Source organism: Cornus florida, unplaced genomic scaffold, assembly GCF_030987335.1.
Source record: "Cornus florida cultivar Cherokee Brave unplaced genomic scaffold, ASM3098733v1 CherokeeBrave_3.0.0_Hap2_Chr11, whole genome shotgun sequence".
NCBI lineage: Eukaryota > Viridiplantae > Streptophyta > Magnoliopsida > Cornales > Cornaceae > Cornus > Cornus florida.
This window is the reverse complement of record NW_026775581.1, coordinates 110,993,281-111,008,801: the sequence shown is the minus strand read 5'-3', so window position 1 is coordinate 111,008,801 and position 15,521 is coordinate 110,993,281. Positions and strand designations below refer to the sequence as shown.

The following is a 15,521-nucleotide window of genomic DNA, read 5'->3' as shown; positions in this document are numbered from 1 at the left end:
TTGTTCTACAACAACTATTATGCAATGATAAATTGATAAATTCAAGCAATATAAAGCACAAGTAAAAGAGATAAAGATAGGAAGATGCAAACAATGAACTCGGTGATTTAGCGAGGTTCGGAAACTCCTACTCCTCGGCTCAAGATCCCCCTTGAGACTTCCCAAATTCACTAGAGCTTCTCCTTAATGGTGGAGAGCAAACCTTCAAATTTGAAGCAAGACCTTGCTCCTTTTCCTTGCTAGGAGAACACCCTTCTCCTAGGCTTCTTTTGGGTCACACCAACCCTTACAAGATTGTAGCAAAGTTTGTAAATGAAATACAAGAATCTCTCTCAAAAGATATACAAGTGCAAGCTCACAACTAGAGAATATCAGAATATTAATGAAGCTCAAGTTCTAGAATGAGAGAAAATAGTGATGGTTGAAAGTGAAAGCTCAGAGAAGAAATTAAATGGCTTATTGAATGCTCTTGAATGCTCTCTTGAATGTATTATCCAGTGGTGTATCTACTTCAGTAAAATGAGCCTTCTTTATATAGACAACCGAGGCTTAATATGTCTGTTAGAAGTAGTTGGAAGTCTTAAATGCAGAAAAGTGCCGTTGAAGATTCAAATAATGTAGAAGAGCCGGCTCTACAAAAAATTGGAGGAGGCTCCAATAAATGGGAGGCGGCTCCAATAACTAGGAGGCGGCTCCAATTCACAAAATACATTCTACGACACACACTTTGGCTACTGGAGTGCAAAGAGCAGGCTCCTATATTTGGGAGGCGGCTCCAATCCTTGTGTAAGACTAAGAATGAAACATATTTTGTTCTGTGCACTTCCTATTATGAGAGCATGCATAAGTAAAGTTTATGGAAAGATTTTAGGCCTTCTAAAAACTGATTTTTAGAGAAAATATGCATGAACCTAAAAACTTGAGCTTCAGAAGATATTCAAATATGCTTTAACATTTAAATCTAAAGCTCTCACCATCCTATCTACCCTTTTCTCCATTTCCTGACCATGATCTCTTGAGCTTGATGAAGACTTGCTTTCTTCCTTGAAATTGTTTGATTGATCTTTGAAGTTTGAGTCTTTCTTTGATTTCTTGCAATCTTTGAGGCTTCATTGAGTTCATAGCTTGAGTACTTGAATGCTTGAAATAGCTCATCTAGCTCATCATATAAGATATGAACTATATATAACTCAATGAAAATATTAGTACATAAACATCATTAATGGTTTGTAATCATCAAAACCTTTAGATAAAAATCCTTAGGCCAACACTAACCCTCTAACTATTAATTACATAACTACCCAAAGTGTCGGTCTAAGGATCCCGAAAAATCCGCCGAACAAATCATAGTAATTATTAATTAATAAAAGAGTCTATAATTTTCTCATACTTAAGAGTCAAATGCCATAACGATAATAGGGGCAATTGCATATGACGGCTCTCGCAATATATCTCAACCTAACGCGGATCCAGTTCAAATCTTAATTAATTATGAGTCCATCCATAATTACCGACTATGAACCATTTATGATTACTATTTATATATCATGTATTGATTGCCATCACATACATATATATAAATATTTCTTGTAATCAAATGGACACTATCAATTCTATAATGAATCGAAATATAATACATTGAATTCACCAATTGTATAAAACATAAATATTTCAGAAACGTCAAGAACATATGTCACTTTAATCCAAACAGGAATTTGCTATGCTAGGGCATATAAATCCCAACAAGAAGTGCATCAAGGAACACAAATTATCAAACAACAAAATGATACTTCCGGAGGAACTGCTTGAAAGACTAAATAAAACAGCTAAAATGTTCTCAAAATAATACTTCCGGAGGATCTACTATATATATATGTGTGTGCGCGCGCGCAAAGTTTTTCTTTCTTTTGGAATGTTTAAATTTCAATTAACTGGGACACATGAAGTGAAAATTAATTTATTAAATAATACATATGTTGTTTATAGAAGTTGTATGTATATATTAGAAGTTTGGTAAATGGGGTCAACTTTTTTATCCCTCGCTAGACCAATCTAAGATTTGAATTTCTAAACAAATCATGGTTGAATCAAAATAGAAAAAGCAGACAATTAAACATTTCAATGCAATCGTTTTAAGAAGTGTAAAAGATACTCTTTATAGTTTTTAAAAGAATACCCGCATGGACAACAATATTATATACTCCATGTCAACTACATTATTTTTGCGCGCAGGATTGAATTTACATAAAAATACATCTAGTTATTATCAACTAAAGATTTAGTATTTCTAAATAATGAACAATATTTTTGTTGATATCATGGCAAATTATGCTAAAAACTTAAATTTTATAGAATTTATCTGATCAGACACTATATATTATTAAATTAAAAACCTACTATTCCAGTTTCTTTAATCAAATCACCTTCTTCATCTAAGCCAATACTATTATTTCAGAAAAGAGAGAGAGGGAGCAATCTTTTTTGGGGGAAAGAGGAGAGATCTTGTAGGAGAGAGATATTTACATATTCGTAAAGCTTTTTACTTTAAAACAGTGTAATTTTTTAAATTTTATTAAATTAGTTAATGTGGTTTAACCCAAGTCTTTTTCATAGACAGTTTAACCCTGGCTCCCTACTTTTTTATTTTTATTATTGAATATTTTCTTTTTAGAATCCTGTTTAGGATTTGATTTGATTTCGCAGAGGATAAGACATTTCGATATTTTCTTGAATTTCTTTCGGCCCATGGATGGTATAATGTCAAAGCAAGTGCCAATTAAAAAATTATACTACGTTATTAATATGTCCAAAAATGCATAAATTGTTGTTATTAATATGTCCAAAATACTGGTTGGCCACCATGTAGGTGTATGCAATTTTCTTTTATTTTTTTGTTTTCTCTTTTTCTTATTTAATTTATTTGTGTAATTTTATTAATAAATATAATTTCAAGCATTGATTTCTAAATAGAAAGACGTATATTTGTATTCAATACAAATGTTAATAATCAATAATTTTGTTCTTCCATTTGTCAAATATTTAATTATCTTTTTTATATTACTCAATATTATTTTGTAATAATTTTTATTTATTTATTTGAATCATCTATATTTATTTTGTCCGTTAATTTTTATTATTTATTTATTTTTAACATTGTGCCCGAATCCCCCTCTTGGGGACCTTGTGCTCATTCTGTGCATCAAAATGTTCTCATTTCCGTGCATAACGCGCGCAAATCAGTGTAGGCCACTCAGCGCCTCTGCATAGGACTCCGAACATTAAATCAGTGGGTTCCAGAAAATTATCAGGGAAAAAAAAAGGGGGGGAAAAAAGAAGAAAATTACCAGGAAAAAGAGAAGAAAGAACAGGTTTTACTGCAGGCTAGCTCATGAGCAAAGCACAGCTTTTAAACTGATAAGAACAAATTAATGCTACATATTTCGCAACATCATAACAACTCATTTTTATTTTGCAACATGTTTTATAGGTTAGCTCGTGAGCAAATCAGCATATTAGCAACCACTTGTATATGAATTAGCATTGGCCCGAAAAATAAAAGAAAGAAAATAAATTTGAAGATTGAAGCTTCTTTTACCATCAAAATGTAACTCTTGCAGCTTCATGCATCGAAGGACATTGGATTGTTTTTCATTTAGAAAATAAAATAAAAAATAAAAAAATCTGGAAGCACCAACAAGATCATCATTCATTTTGATTTCAGGCTTTACAGTTAGTTTCATAGGCAAAGAAGCATTTTGCTGCCAATCCACCAATTATATATTGGAATTTGCATTGGCCATAAAAAGGAAAGAAAAGGAAAAAATAATAAAAATAATAAAAACTTCTGTCCGCAGGTTGGGAGGTTTCCACGTTATCAAAATTTTATTAATGCCAGTATTTTTCCATTTTACACAACAAATGGTAACTGATCTTACTCTAGGTATAAATAATATTAGCCCACAATAATTATTTTTCAACCCCCTCACCCACACACACACATTGTTACGGGTGGACGCTTACCTATCTACCAAAAAGTTTAAGTTGTTGAATAGTACTGCATACCCATCCATTTATACCTAATCACTTTTCAATCCGGATCCAATGTGGGACAAATGACCCCTCGTAACATTCTCCTCCACCCGAACTTGCAACAACCTCGGAATTATTTCTCATTGATAAGATTAAAATTAATTACTCGGAATAATGTTGTTGACAAATACGTTAAAAAAAGTTATATAAATGGATTATATTGGTATAAAAAGAAGGAAAAAAAAAAAAAAAAAAAAAAAAAACTATTCAATGCGCTATGAGAAAATGAAAATACCTCCAAACAATTTTTAAAATTTTCTTAAATTTCTGTTTTTAAAAAATAAAAAGGAAAATAAAACATTAAATGAGTCATTTTAAAGAAAACTTCAATTTATATTAAGGGGCATTTTTGTCATTATAACAATACTTTAATGGTGTGTAATTTTTTTTAAAAAAAGTATATGTCTATTTTTTAAAAATTTAAAAAGAAAAGAAAACCTAATATGAAAATCATTTTAAAGAAAAATCTATTAATGGGCATTTTAGTCATTATAACATCACTTTAATGGTGTAATTTTCAAAAATTTCTATTTTTTTGGGAATTTAAAAAGAAAAAAAATAAAAATAAAAATCATTTTGATAGCTCATGAGAGTTTTATGCAATTCGTATCCATCAAAACCAACCACAAATTTCTCCGACTTTTGGTTAAGTTGTATTTTTCTCATTTTCTCATTTTCCTAAATCATATGTAATATGACTAGTATTTAAACAAAATTATATTACAATTGAATTATAAAATATTCAAACTTTAGTTACATAGTACAAATGCAACCCCCTCAAACTAAATTTTTTGGCTCCACCCGTGCTCTGTCGCATGTAATTTCGTAGTGAAATACGATTTCAGTATTCGAGTACCGATAACATTTCCTGTATAACTCTAATACTGTTTGTGAGAAAGGAATTTTCTGTGATGGAGTTCAAGCAGCAAGTCATTTTTTTTTTTTCTCAAAATGAATATCAAAATGACGATCAAGCAGAAGGAGAAGGGGCAGAATCGTCCATACGATAAATATACCAAAAATTGTTTCAATTTAAATAAAAATTGTTTTGAGTACTAAAAAACATATATCATTATTATCTTGATGAAAGATGAAACAAAATAATTTTAACTAAAACAACATATATATATTAGTGTTATGAAAATAAAATTATTATAGTAGTAACTTATACAAGATGTGTCATTAGCAAGTGACAATTAAAACCAAGCGGTACCACATTTTGAATTGGTGACGAGGGAAACCTTGGTAGAGGTGGAGATGCTCATTTATCCATTCATTTTCTCTAAACGCGCATGCAGGGTTGAGACCAATTCTAAATAGTATGCAATTTTCTTTTATCTTATTATTTCTCTTTTTCTTATTTAATTTAGGGTTAAGTGAAAAAAATCCCCCTCTACTATCGATATAGTGCATATCAGTCCCTGTGTGGTAAAAAAAAAAAAAAAAACCCTATACCATCAATTTGGTGCGATTGGGTCCCTGGTGGTGTAAAATGATGATAATACCTTCACTTCAGTTGAATAAATTAATGATTATAATATAGGCCATGTAAAATAACCATTTTGTCCAAATTTGTATAAAATGGGATTTGTTTGGCAGAAGGATAATATAAACCTCAAATCGTATAAAATTGGGATAACCTAAACCTGAATATAATTAAATCTAAAACCAAACATGCCTCAACTATATAAAACACACTTAACCATTTTAAACCCTAAGTCTGCATTGTATACGAGAGAGGCTAACTCTAAGTTCCTTAGTGTTCTGAAACCCTAACCCGTTTTCATGTGTATTTGTTCTCTAAATCGATTGAATCTCTGTATTTGTTTGTTGATCGGTTGAAAATAACTTGCAAGAGTTGTAAAGTCGGTGAAAGATCGATTGTGTTATTGTGCTATGGCGCTGTGAAGACTCCTTCGTGTCGTAAGTGTTCTTAAATCAAAATTTTGTTCTTAAATCGTGTTATTTGTGTTAGATTTGTGTAAAATTTTGCGTTGTGAAGAGTTGTAAACTCACTGAATGTTTTGTATGATTATGTGGTTCGATTTTGTTTCAACATTTGTTAGGGTTTTCTGATTCGTCTCGTAAATTGTTAAATGGTTTCTGATTTTGTTCTTAAATCATGTATGCATGCATGGTCGATTTTGTTTCAACATTTGTTAGGGTTTTTTGATTTCTTTCATATTTATTTCCTAACAGTTAGGGTTTTTGTAAACAATAGTGGGTTTATCATTTTTTTCTTATATTCTCTTGCAATTTTGGCCTTTATATATGTTTATGTCATGTATGTACGATTCAGTGGTGTTAGGGGTTTGTCAATAGGTTGGTCCATTTGTGTTTTTTGCCTGTAGATTCAGTATATATATGTTTGTGTGACCCAATGCATGATTGTGACCCATATATGCCAAATATGATGATCTGGTCTCCATTTAAATTGGGATTTTATACTATAAAGTTTGGATTTTTATATGCACACATGTTTTGTTCAATGCAATATTATGGGTTGATTGACTTTATAAATTTATTGTTAGGGTTCTGTAAACAATAATGGTCCCTTGTCTTTATGCTTTGTCAAATGCATTATTGTGGGTTGATTAACCTTATTTATTGTAAGGGTTTTGTAAACTACAGTGGTCCCATGTGTATAGCAAATGCTAAACTTTATGTTGGGTCTAAGTGTGGCGTGTCGCCGCACCAACATCTAAATTTGTGCAAAATAGTGTGGCCAAGTTTTAAATTTATAAATGTCACTACTACCTCTAACTAAAAATAATATAGTTAGGGTGAGTAGGGATCGTCCCAAGAGATTGTGGGCATGTTTGGAATGGAAATCATATATAGGGTTAGTAAGTCGAATGATCAAAATGAGGTTTGTTTGGTTGATTAAACTACAATGCAATTGAAATTAAAGCAAGCAAAATACAATTATTTATAAGATAGGGAAAAAGATATAGAGGAGAGGACTTGGGGTACTAGAGCTCACCATTAAGCTTGACTTCACTAGATACTAGCAATTGTATATCAATAGGGAAATTAAACTGTAACGTGTGTGTGTGTGTGTGTGTGTGTGTGTGACATTAATTGAAATTAGGTATGGATGGCAAATAAGTATAGATTGTCTAGCCAATTCAAATGGAAAGCACAACCTATCAAATGAGACCAAAATCCATTCAATGAAACCACTATTAATGCACACACAACTATCTAGAGGCATACACCCTTTGCATTCATAAGTATGAAACACCAAAGAACAAGAATAGATTGTCCACCTATCTATGAACCTAAAACAACTACACTACATCTACACTAAAGACATGAAAATTAAACTAAGCAAGCTAAAGGTGTGGCACAATCCATCAAGAAACAAGTATGAACCATCAAATAAATTACAAGAGTGTTCAATTAAGCACTATGTTTTGATCATCACTAGATTAACTTTATCCATACACATAGACATGCATAAATTTCATTAAATCTAGAGAAAAGCACATGAATCATCCATTCTAGCATACATAGACATATGATTAGAAATAGATAATCAATTGGAAGCATTAATCTATACATATCAAGTAGAAACCACAAGATATATATATAAATCCAAGATCAAAACATTTGTTACAAGAAAATCCCCAAAAATATACAAAGCACTAAGTCTAGGAAGCAAACTTAGGTGCTACTCTAGCCCCAAGTAGATGTCTAGCCACTCATTGAAGTAGTCATCCAACCCTCAAGGGCTATCTCCATGATAGGAATGACCTCCTTCTTGATGGAAACCCTAGAAGAATGGAAGAACTCCTAAAATGTGTAAAGCTCTCTCTCTCTCTAAGATAAATGATATGAGATGTGTAAGTATGATAAAGATATGCTCTTAAAATGGCTCCAAATCCTTATATAAGAGGCTCAAGTGTCACACCCAATGGTCTGGACTCGTGCACTAGGGGCATTGCAATGATTGCACCACGAGCCATCTTTTAATGAGTTGGACTTTGTTTTAATTCGGACTTGAGGAGGTTCGATCGATCTAACTTTGATGAGATCAATCGAACTAAGGTGAGATCCATCGAATGCTGCAGAAATCGATCATCCTTGCAGGAACCTTTTTGAATAAAGACAAATCTTTGAGATATTTTGGAAAAGAGACAAAAGTGGTAGGTGGGGTGGTAGGTAGGGTGGTAGGTGTGGATAAGATTGAATAATTTCGATCGATCGAAGAAAAGTTGGATCGATCGAATAAGGTGGAATCTTTTGGATAAGGACATAGGCTTGGATCCATCTTGAAGTGTCCAGATCGATCACCTCTAAATCGATCGAAGAATTGTTGAGATCAATCGACCATGCTGACTTTCCACACTTTGCTTCATTTTGCTTCTACTTTGCTCATTTCTTCCATTCAACTTGAGATAACTTCTTTAATGCTCGTATTTGGCTGAATTAACTTTTTTTTGGGATAAGCACCTAAAAAGGGCAATAACATGAAATTAGTCTAAAACAGGAAAGTAAGATAGATAAAGGTCCTAGAATACTCGAGCTTAAGGGATTTAAATGCGCACTTTTCAGCGCTCATTAAAGTGCTACAAACAGTACCTCAGAATAATTATGTTTTGTTTGTTTATACTTTTGATGGAATGTTTCTATATGTGATGTTAGGTCCATGTCTTTATTATTTATATTATTTATACACTAACATTGTTTTTTAGTGTATGACATGCATATTGCATGACGGATCCATAGATCCCGCTCTGATATGCATGCATGCTTGTGACAAAAGCTTATATAGTTGTGGCTTGTGACAGCTTATATTTTATTATTTATACACTAACATTGTTTTTTAGTGCATGACATGCATATTGCATGACGGATCCATAGATCCCGCTCTGATATGCATGCATACTTGTGACAAAAGCTTATATAGTTGTGGCTTGTGACGGCTTATATTTTATTATTTATACACTAACATTATTTTTTAGTGCATGACATGCATATTGCATGACGGATCCATAGATCCCGCTCTGATATGCATGCATGCTTGTGACAAAAGCTTATATAGTTGTGGTTTGTGACGGCTTATATTTTATTTTTTATACACTAACATTGTTTTTTAGTGCATGACATGCATATTTCATGACGGATCCATAGATCCCACTCTGATATGCATGCATGCTTGTGACAGAAGCTTATATAGTTGTGGTTTGTGACAGCTTATATTTGTATGGTTGTTTAGTAAATGGGGAAGACATACATACTTCAGTTGCATCATTAGGGAAAGTTGAATCAACGCAACAACTATGTTGGTGGTAGCATAGAGCTAGTTGACAATGTGGACCCTGACATGATGTCTTACTTTGAATTGGAAGACATAGTGGATATGCTGCAGTTGGGTGAGAGTAAAATGTTCTACATAGATCCCATTGGTGGGCACTTGATGCAGATAATTAAGGATGGGAGTGTTATACAGAAGTTTATGGCCTACAACAGCTCATCTTTGATTAAGATTTATGTCACTAATACTGAGAATAAGGATTCTAGGTTTAGTGCACAAGTTCAGCATCGGTGGATAGAATATTTAACCTAATCAATGGATGACAGTGACCATGTGCAGCCTAACAGTTACCATGTGCAGGCTGCAAGTGTTGAAGAGAATGTGTACAATGATGTCTCAGTTGATGAAGAGGATGAAATATATGATGGGAAAAATAGTGAAGAGTTAGATGATGTTTCAGTTTATGCACCAAGTGATGAGCTATGGAGTATCCATAGTGACTTAGATGATAAGATACATATTCCTTGCAAAAAATCAGAATTCATTGCTAGGAGTGAAATGGGAGAGAAAGAAAAAATATTAATGGTGGGAATAGAGTTTGCTACATTTGCAGAATTCAAAGATGTGTTGAGAGAGCATGCTATCAAGAACAAATATGACATCAAGTTTGTTAAAAATGATGGAAAAAGGGTCACATGTATATGTAGAAATGAGTGTGGGCGAAGGATACATGCTTCAAAGAGAAAATTAAATGGTGCCATTGTGATTAGTACATTCAATGATGAACATACTTGCTCTGAAGTTCAAACAAGCAGACTAGCAACATCTTCTCATCTTGCAAAGAAGTATGTGCACAAGTTTAGGAGAGACCCTGAGTGGAAAAATTCTGATCTTATAGATCAGATTACTGATGATTTGAACCTGGTAGTTAATAGGTTCAAAATTTATGGGGCAAAGAGGAAATGTCAGCTGATGATTGATGGCCCACATGAAGATCAATTCTAAAAAATCAGAGAGTATTGTCAGTTGGTATTGGAGACAAATCCTGGAAGTTTTACTAAGGTTGATGCATTTTCGAAGCCAGATGGGAAGTCTACAAGGTTTGAGAGACTGTTTTTCTCATTGAATACCATGTGGAGAGGCTTTAAAGAGGGTTGTAGGCCATTTATTGGCTTAGATGGTTGCTTTCTAAAAACTCATTACAATCAACATTTACTAAGTGCTATTGGTAGAGATGGGGACAATAGCTTCTATCCCATTGCAATTGGTATTGTGGAAGCAGAGACAAAGGAGACTTGGGATTGGTTTCTGGATAACCTCATGGATTTGTTTTGCGCCAACAAAGAAATAACATTCATTTTAGATAGATAAAAGGTATGTTAGAAAAGTATTTTAGTTTTTAGATAGTTTAAAATTCTTTTACAGACTTTCAGTTTAAAACTGCATTTACTGATAGTATAAATGCATTTATTGATACTTTAAAATACATTTTCAGATAGTTTAAAATTTCATTTACTGATATTATGATTTTATTATAGGGTTTGGTTGACACACTTTAGAAGCTTGGGTTAGATCACAGATTCTATGTAAGGCACATGTATGACAACTTCAAAAATAAGTTCCCAGGCTTGGAGTTGAAGCAAGAGTTTTGGGATGCAACAAATTCTTTCACAATGGAAGACTTTCAGGGACACATGCAGAGAATCAGGGAAATTAACATAGATGCATATGATTGGTTGGCCAAGATACCCCCTCACCTGTGGGCTAAGTGTAAGTACTCAAAATGGTCAAAGTGTAACCTTAACAATAATAAAATGTGTGAATCACCATGCTTGAAATGATCAGAAAGTCTTTGTTGAGGAGGTATCAAGAGAAAAAAAAAGAGTACATGGAGAGGAAAATGGGGTTGTTGTGTCCAGCTCCAGCTGCTCAGCTAAAATTGAACAAGAGGAACTCAATGAGTTGTCTTGCTCACCTCTCTGGAAAAGCCATTTATGAGGTTGAAGATGGAGGAGTGAATGAGACTGTTGACTTACTTGTAGGGCATGCGATGTCACAAGTATCCCATGCAAGCATGCATGTGCAGCTATACAAAAGAGAAAAGGGGCAGTTCTTGAAGACTTTGTTGACCCATACTTTTATAAAGAAACATTCTTGAAGTCATATGTAGGGATGGTATATCCAATGACATTGAGAAATATGAGAGAAGTAACTGGGGTGGTTCCAATTATTCCTCTTATAGCTAGGAAACCCCCAGGCAGACCAAAGAATTTGAGGAAGAAAGCTTGTGATGAAGGTACATCAAGTGGAAAACGTGTGTACAAACAAAGGGCTCACCTTATTTGTGGAAAATGTCAATTAACTGGTCACAACTCAAGGACTTGCAAAAATGAACAAGTGCAGAGAGGACCTCCTAAAAGCAAATGAGGTAGACCCAAAAACCCTCAACTTGGAGTATTGCATGTTCAAAAGGCTACTGAAACTGTTCTTAATGGTAGTGGTGGTGTTGGGAGTAACAATGCTATGGGTAGTACTTCAGTGAGAGTGAGAGACAGTAGTGTTGGGAGTAGGAATGGAATTGGTAGAAGTCTTGGGAGTAACAATGTGTTGGGAAGTACTTCATTGAGAGGTGTTGTAATACCCCTAATTTAAAAAAGGATAGTCCTAGTATTTATTTTATTATTTAAATTGCATTTTTTATTGTTGACGTGCATATGTGTTAATTGAATTGATTTAATTGCATTTGATAGTTTAATTGTTTTAATTTAATTGAGTTAATTGCTTTAATTGTTTTACTCTAGTTATTTTAATTGAATTAATTTACTTAAATTTAATGGTTTAATTATTTTAATTTAATTGTTTACATTGAATTGATTTTTTTTTCATTTAATTATGTTTTCAACGTGACTGTATGGAAGATGGCACTCATATAGTTATATTAGGTTTTCAGTTCAGCCGAAGTTGGAATAAAACCTAGGTTGTTCTATGGGCCGAGTTTCAGTTTAGGGTTTAGTTGGACTTAGGTTTAAGGGTGGCCTATAAATACATGTATTACATTCTGTTTAGGGTTTTAGAACCCTATTCACGGCATATAGAGAACAGAGAGACGTGTAGAGGAATCTGGGAGAGAACAAAGAGGAAAAAATCAAAGGATCGCCGGAAAAGCTTAGAAGAAAGACGTTGAGATTTCAGAACCAAATCTCACAGGCAAGTTTTATAACTAAATCTATCTCTTTGGCCTATGTTCTTTGCATCCATAATTCAGTTCCAGGATGAAATAAAGTTAAATTAATTTGGTTGCATGATTATTTGTTTCAAAACAGTATAGGTTCTTGTATGTGTTTTCTAATTGCTTTGAAACTGTTTCTGCTTGATTCTCATTCTAATTGAATTTAATTAATAAGTAATGAATTTAATTAACTCTGGATCATACTAGGGTTTAGTTTTAATCAGTAAGAAACTTGGTTTGGAGGAACAACGTAGCCGGACACCACCGGAGTTAAAGAAGACGAGGGAACAGGGGAAGATTCTGCTCTATTCTGAAAAGAGCAGGCTCACCAAAGTGCAGAGCAGGCTCCACCATGGGTGGAGCCGGCTCTTAAGGCCTTGGAGCTAGCTCCACCATGTGTGGAGCCGGCTCTACCATTATTAGAGGCGGCTCCCTCTTTGAGGGAGCCAGCTCCTTCGAAAAGTTTTGCAGTTTTTGATTTTTCTGCGAGACTTGGGCTACTGGGATTAAATTTTTAAAATTCTAGGCTGAAACAGGAGTTGTCCTAGAGGTGTTCAGTAATGTCTAAACCTGTATTAAATCCTAAGAAGGCTTGGTAATACATAAACTACCGTAAGAAGCTAAACTGGGGAAGAGTCTGAAACTCTTAGGGAAGTTTTCAGGTTTACTTTGATGGGGATAATTCAAGTTGCATATTTTAAAATTAGCAATTGAATTAGGACTCTCATGATTAAATGTCATAGCAGTGGTATAAAATTAAGCATAACTACGTATAAAACTTTGGTATGCTTAACAGGAAGGAAACGGTTGATGTTTATAAATTACTGTTATATCAACTTATTGGATGTTGTGAAGTAGTTACAAGTAAGCATGGTAATTCTGATATGGTTATTATTATGCTTATTGTGAGTTATAGGATGATTATATTTACTTCTCCGTGTTTTTAAATTGCTAAAGAATCAAGTACTAGTTGTATTGAATAAGCATACTACCTACACATTCTTGTTATACTTGTATTGGATAGGTTGATATTGATATGTTTACTGTCATTTAATTATCAACACTGGATGGATGGTTTGTATGCACCGGTATGGGACGGTGACATACTAGGGGGATTAGCTCAAAAATGCTAAGTCCTACCTACTCTAGATTAAGAATTGGATTAACCAAAAGTTAAATCCTATTGATTGTAGTGTCATGGCAACGACTAGTTGAGCGGCACTACTAGGATACATGATGGATTTTAAATATAATGTTATGGTACCTCGATATGAGCTTGAGTCTCAGGATCGACGGTTAGGGAACATATATGCAATGGGATGCATAGCTAGCTATGATGGTTAGAGGTGTACCCTGTTTAGGCTTAGGTACACATGCCCACTTCGTGTGCGTTTTAGCATGTTACCTCTATTCAGGTTGAGACCGGCCTGTAGTCTAGTAAGAGTCCTGTAGTATGAATATATATATATATATATATATATATATATATATCTACAGACTATTTAGTTATTGTTCGATTGGTTAGGATGTACATGCGTATCGGGTTTCTGCTTGGATGGTAGTAGTATAGAACTTGTGCGTGGGCCTGACCCACTTCTATTTTTCAGGTACACGACAGTTCTAGACTTAGACGTGTTCGTGCTGAGCAGAGGTTTCTACTCACTTTACCGACGACGTAGGACTTCTCTTCATAGCTTACTTTTGGATGTTCTATCAGTTATTTTTATTACAGTTTGGATTATTATTAAGGGTCCACTAGAGATGGATTCTCGAGTTGTTAAATCTATCGGAGGTTTTGGATTATTGGAATTTAAGTATTTATTTTTAAAGGATTATATTTTAGTCTCTTTCCGCTTTTAATATTTATTCTTATTTCATTTTGTCACCTGTGTTCGTTTTTTTTTAAATATTAATTGTTTGATATTCCTTCGGGTTTGGGCCTGGACCTGATCAACCCGTATCTCGGATCCGAGGGGTATCACAGGTGTTGGTGGCACTACTATGGGGATGCATGGGACTAGCAGTGGTGGTGTTGGGACTAACAATGTTATGGGAAGTAGAGGTGATGTGAGAGGTAGGGGTGGTAGAGGTGCTGTGAGAGGCAGGGGTGGTGGCAGTCATAGGGCTGTAAATGTTTACATTGGTGCAGACAACTTGACTGATGTCCCAGTGATGGCTAGTGGGATCAATAGTGAGGTATATGCATTGATTTATATTAATTTTTTAATTTTTATTTTACAAGTGTTGTCAACTCAACTTTAATTTTAACTTTACCATCTTTATAGGTTATCAATGTTTCTCAGTCTCAGATTGTTGACATGCCACATACACTAGGGAATGGTACCCAAGAAAGCTAAGATTGGTGGTTCTAGGTAAATGAATTTTTAATTATACTTCTTTTCCATTCAAAACACATACTTGCTTAGGGCATTTTTAATTATCTTATACCATTTATTTGTTGTAGATTTCACTGTCTAAAACTGTTGCCTTTGTTTCATCCAAGTTACAATTTACTTCAGTCCAAGGTGTTGCCTTTTGCTAGTGGACAGTTAGTGGACAATATGCGACTTGTATGGTAAATCTGAAGTAATCTTTTGTGTATTTGATTCATAGATTAACAAATGGACAACTATTGTTTTTGTTTTTAATATCTGTTTGACTGGCTGCAATATTTATGTATGTATGGAGCTGCAATATGTATGTATATATGTGTTGTGTTGTTGGGGAACTATGGAGCTGCAATATGTATGTATGTGTTGTGTTGTTGGGGAACTATGGAGCTGCAATATGTATGTATGTTTTTAATATATGTATGTATGTATGTGTCTGTATGTGGAGCAATATCTATGCGTGTTGTTTGGGAACTATGGAGCAAATTGTGTATGCATAAATTATGTATGTCTGTGTTGTTGGTGGTTGTGGTTATTTAACTTATTGAATGTT

General features: G+C 33.8%; 1 protein-coding gene across 1 annotated transcript; it reads left to right on the top strand.

Annotated features, from left to right (window-relative positions):
* The first annotated feature begins 9,664 nt into the window (after positions 1-9,664).
* Positions 9,665-10,720, top strand: LOC132281851 (uncharacterized). The gene is made up of 2 exons (XM_059783514.1): positions 9,665-10,273; positions 10,376-10,720. Exons 1-2 carry the CDS (start codon positions 9,665-9,667, stop codon positions 10,718-10,720), a joined length of 954 nt encoding a protein of 317 aa, XP_059639497.1.
* The last annotated feature ends 4,801 nt before the right edge of the window (positions 10,721-15,521 follow it).

Bases quoted from the DNA above. Each gene is read 5' to 3' on its own strand.
- LOC132281851 (XM_059783514.1), top strand. From the start codon at position 9,665: ATGGATGACAGTGACCATGTGCAGCCTAACAGTTACCATGTGCAGGCT. The intron at 10,274-10,375 runs GTAGTTAATAGG...GAGTATTGTCAG, and splicing joins TTACTGATGATTTGAACCTG to TTGGTATTGGAGACAAATCC.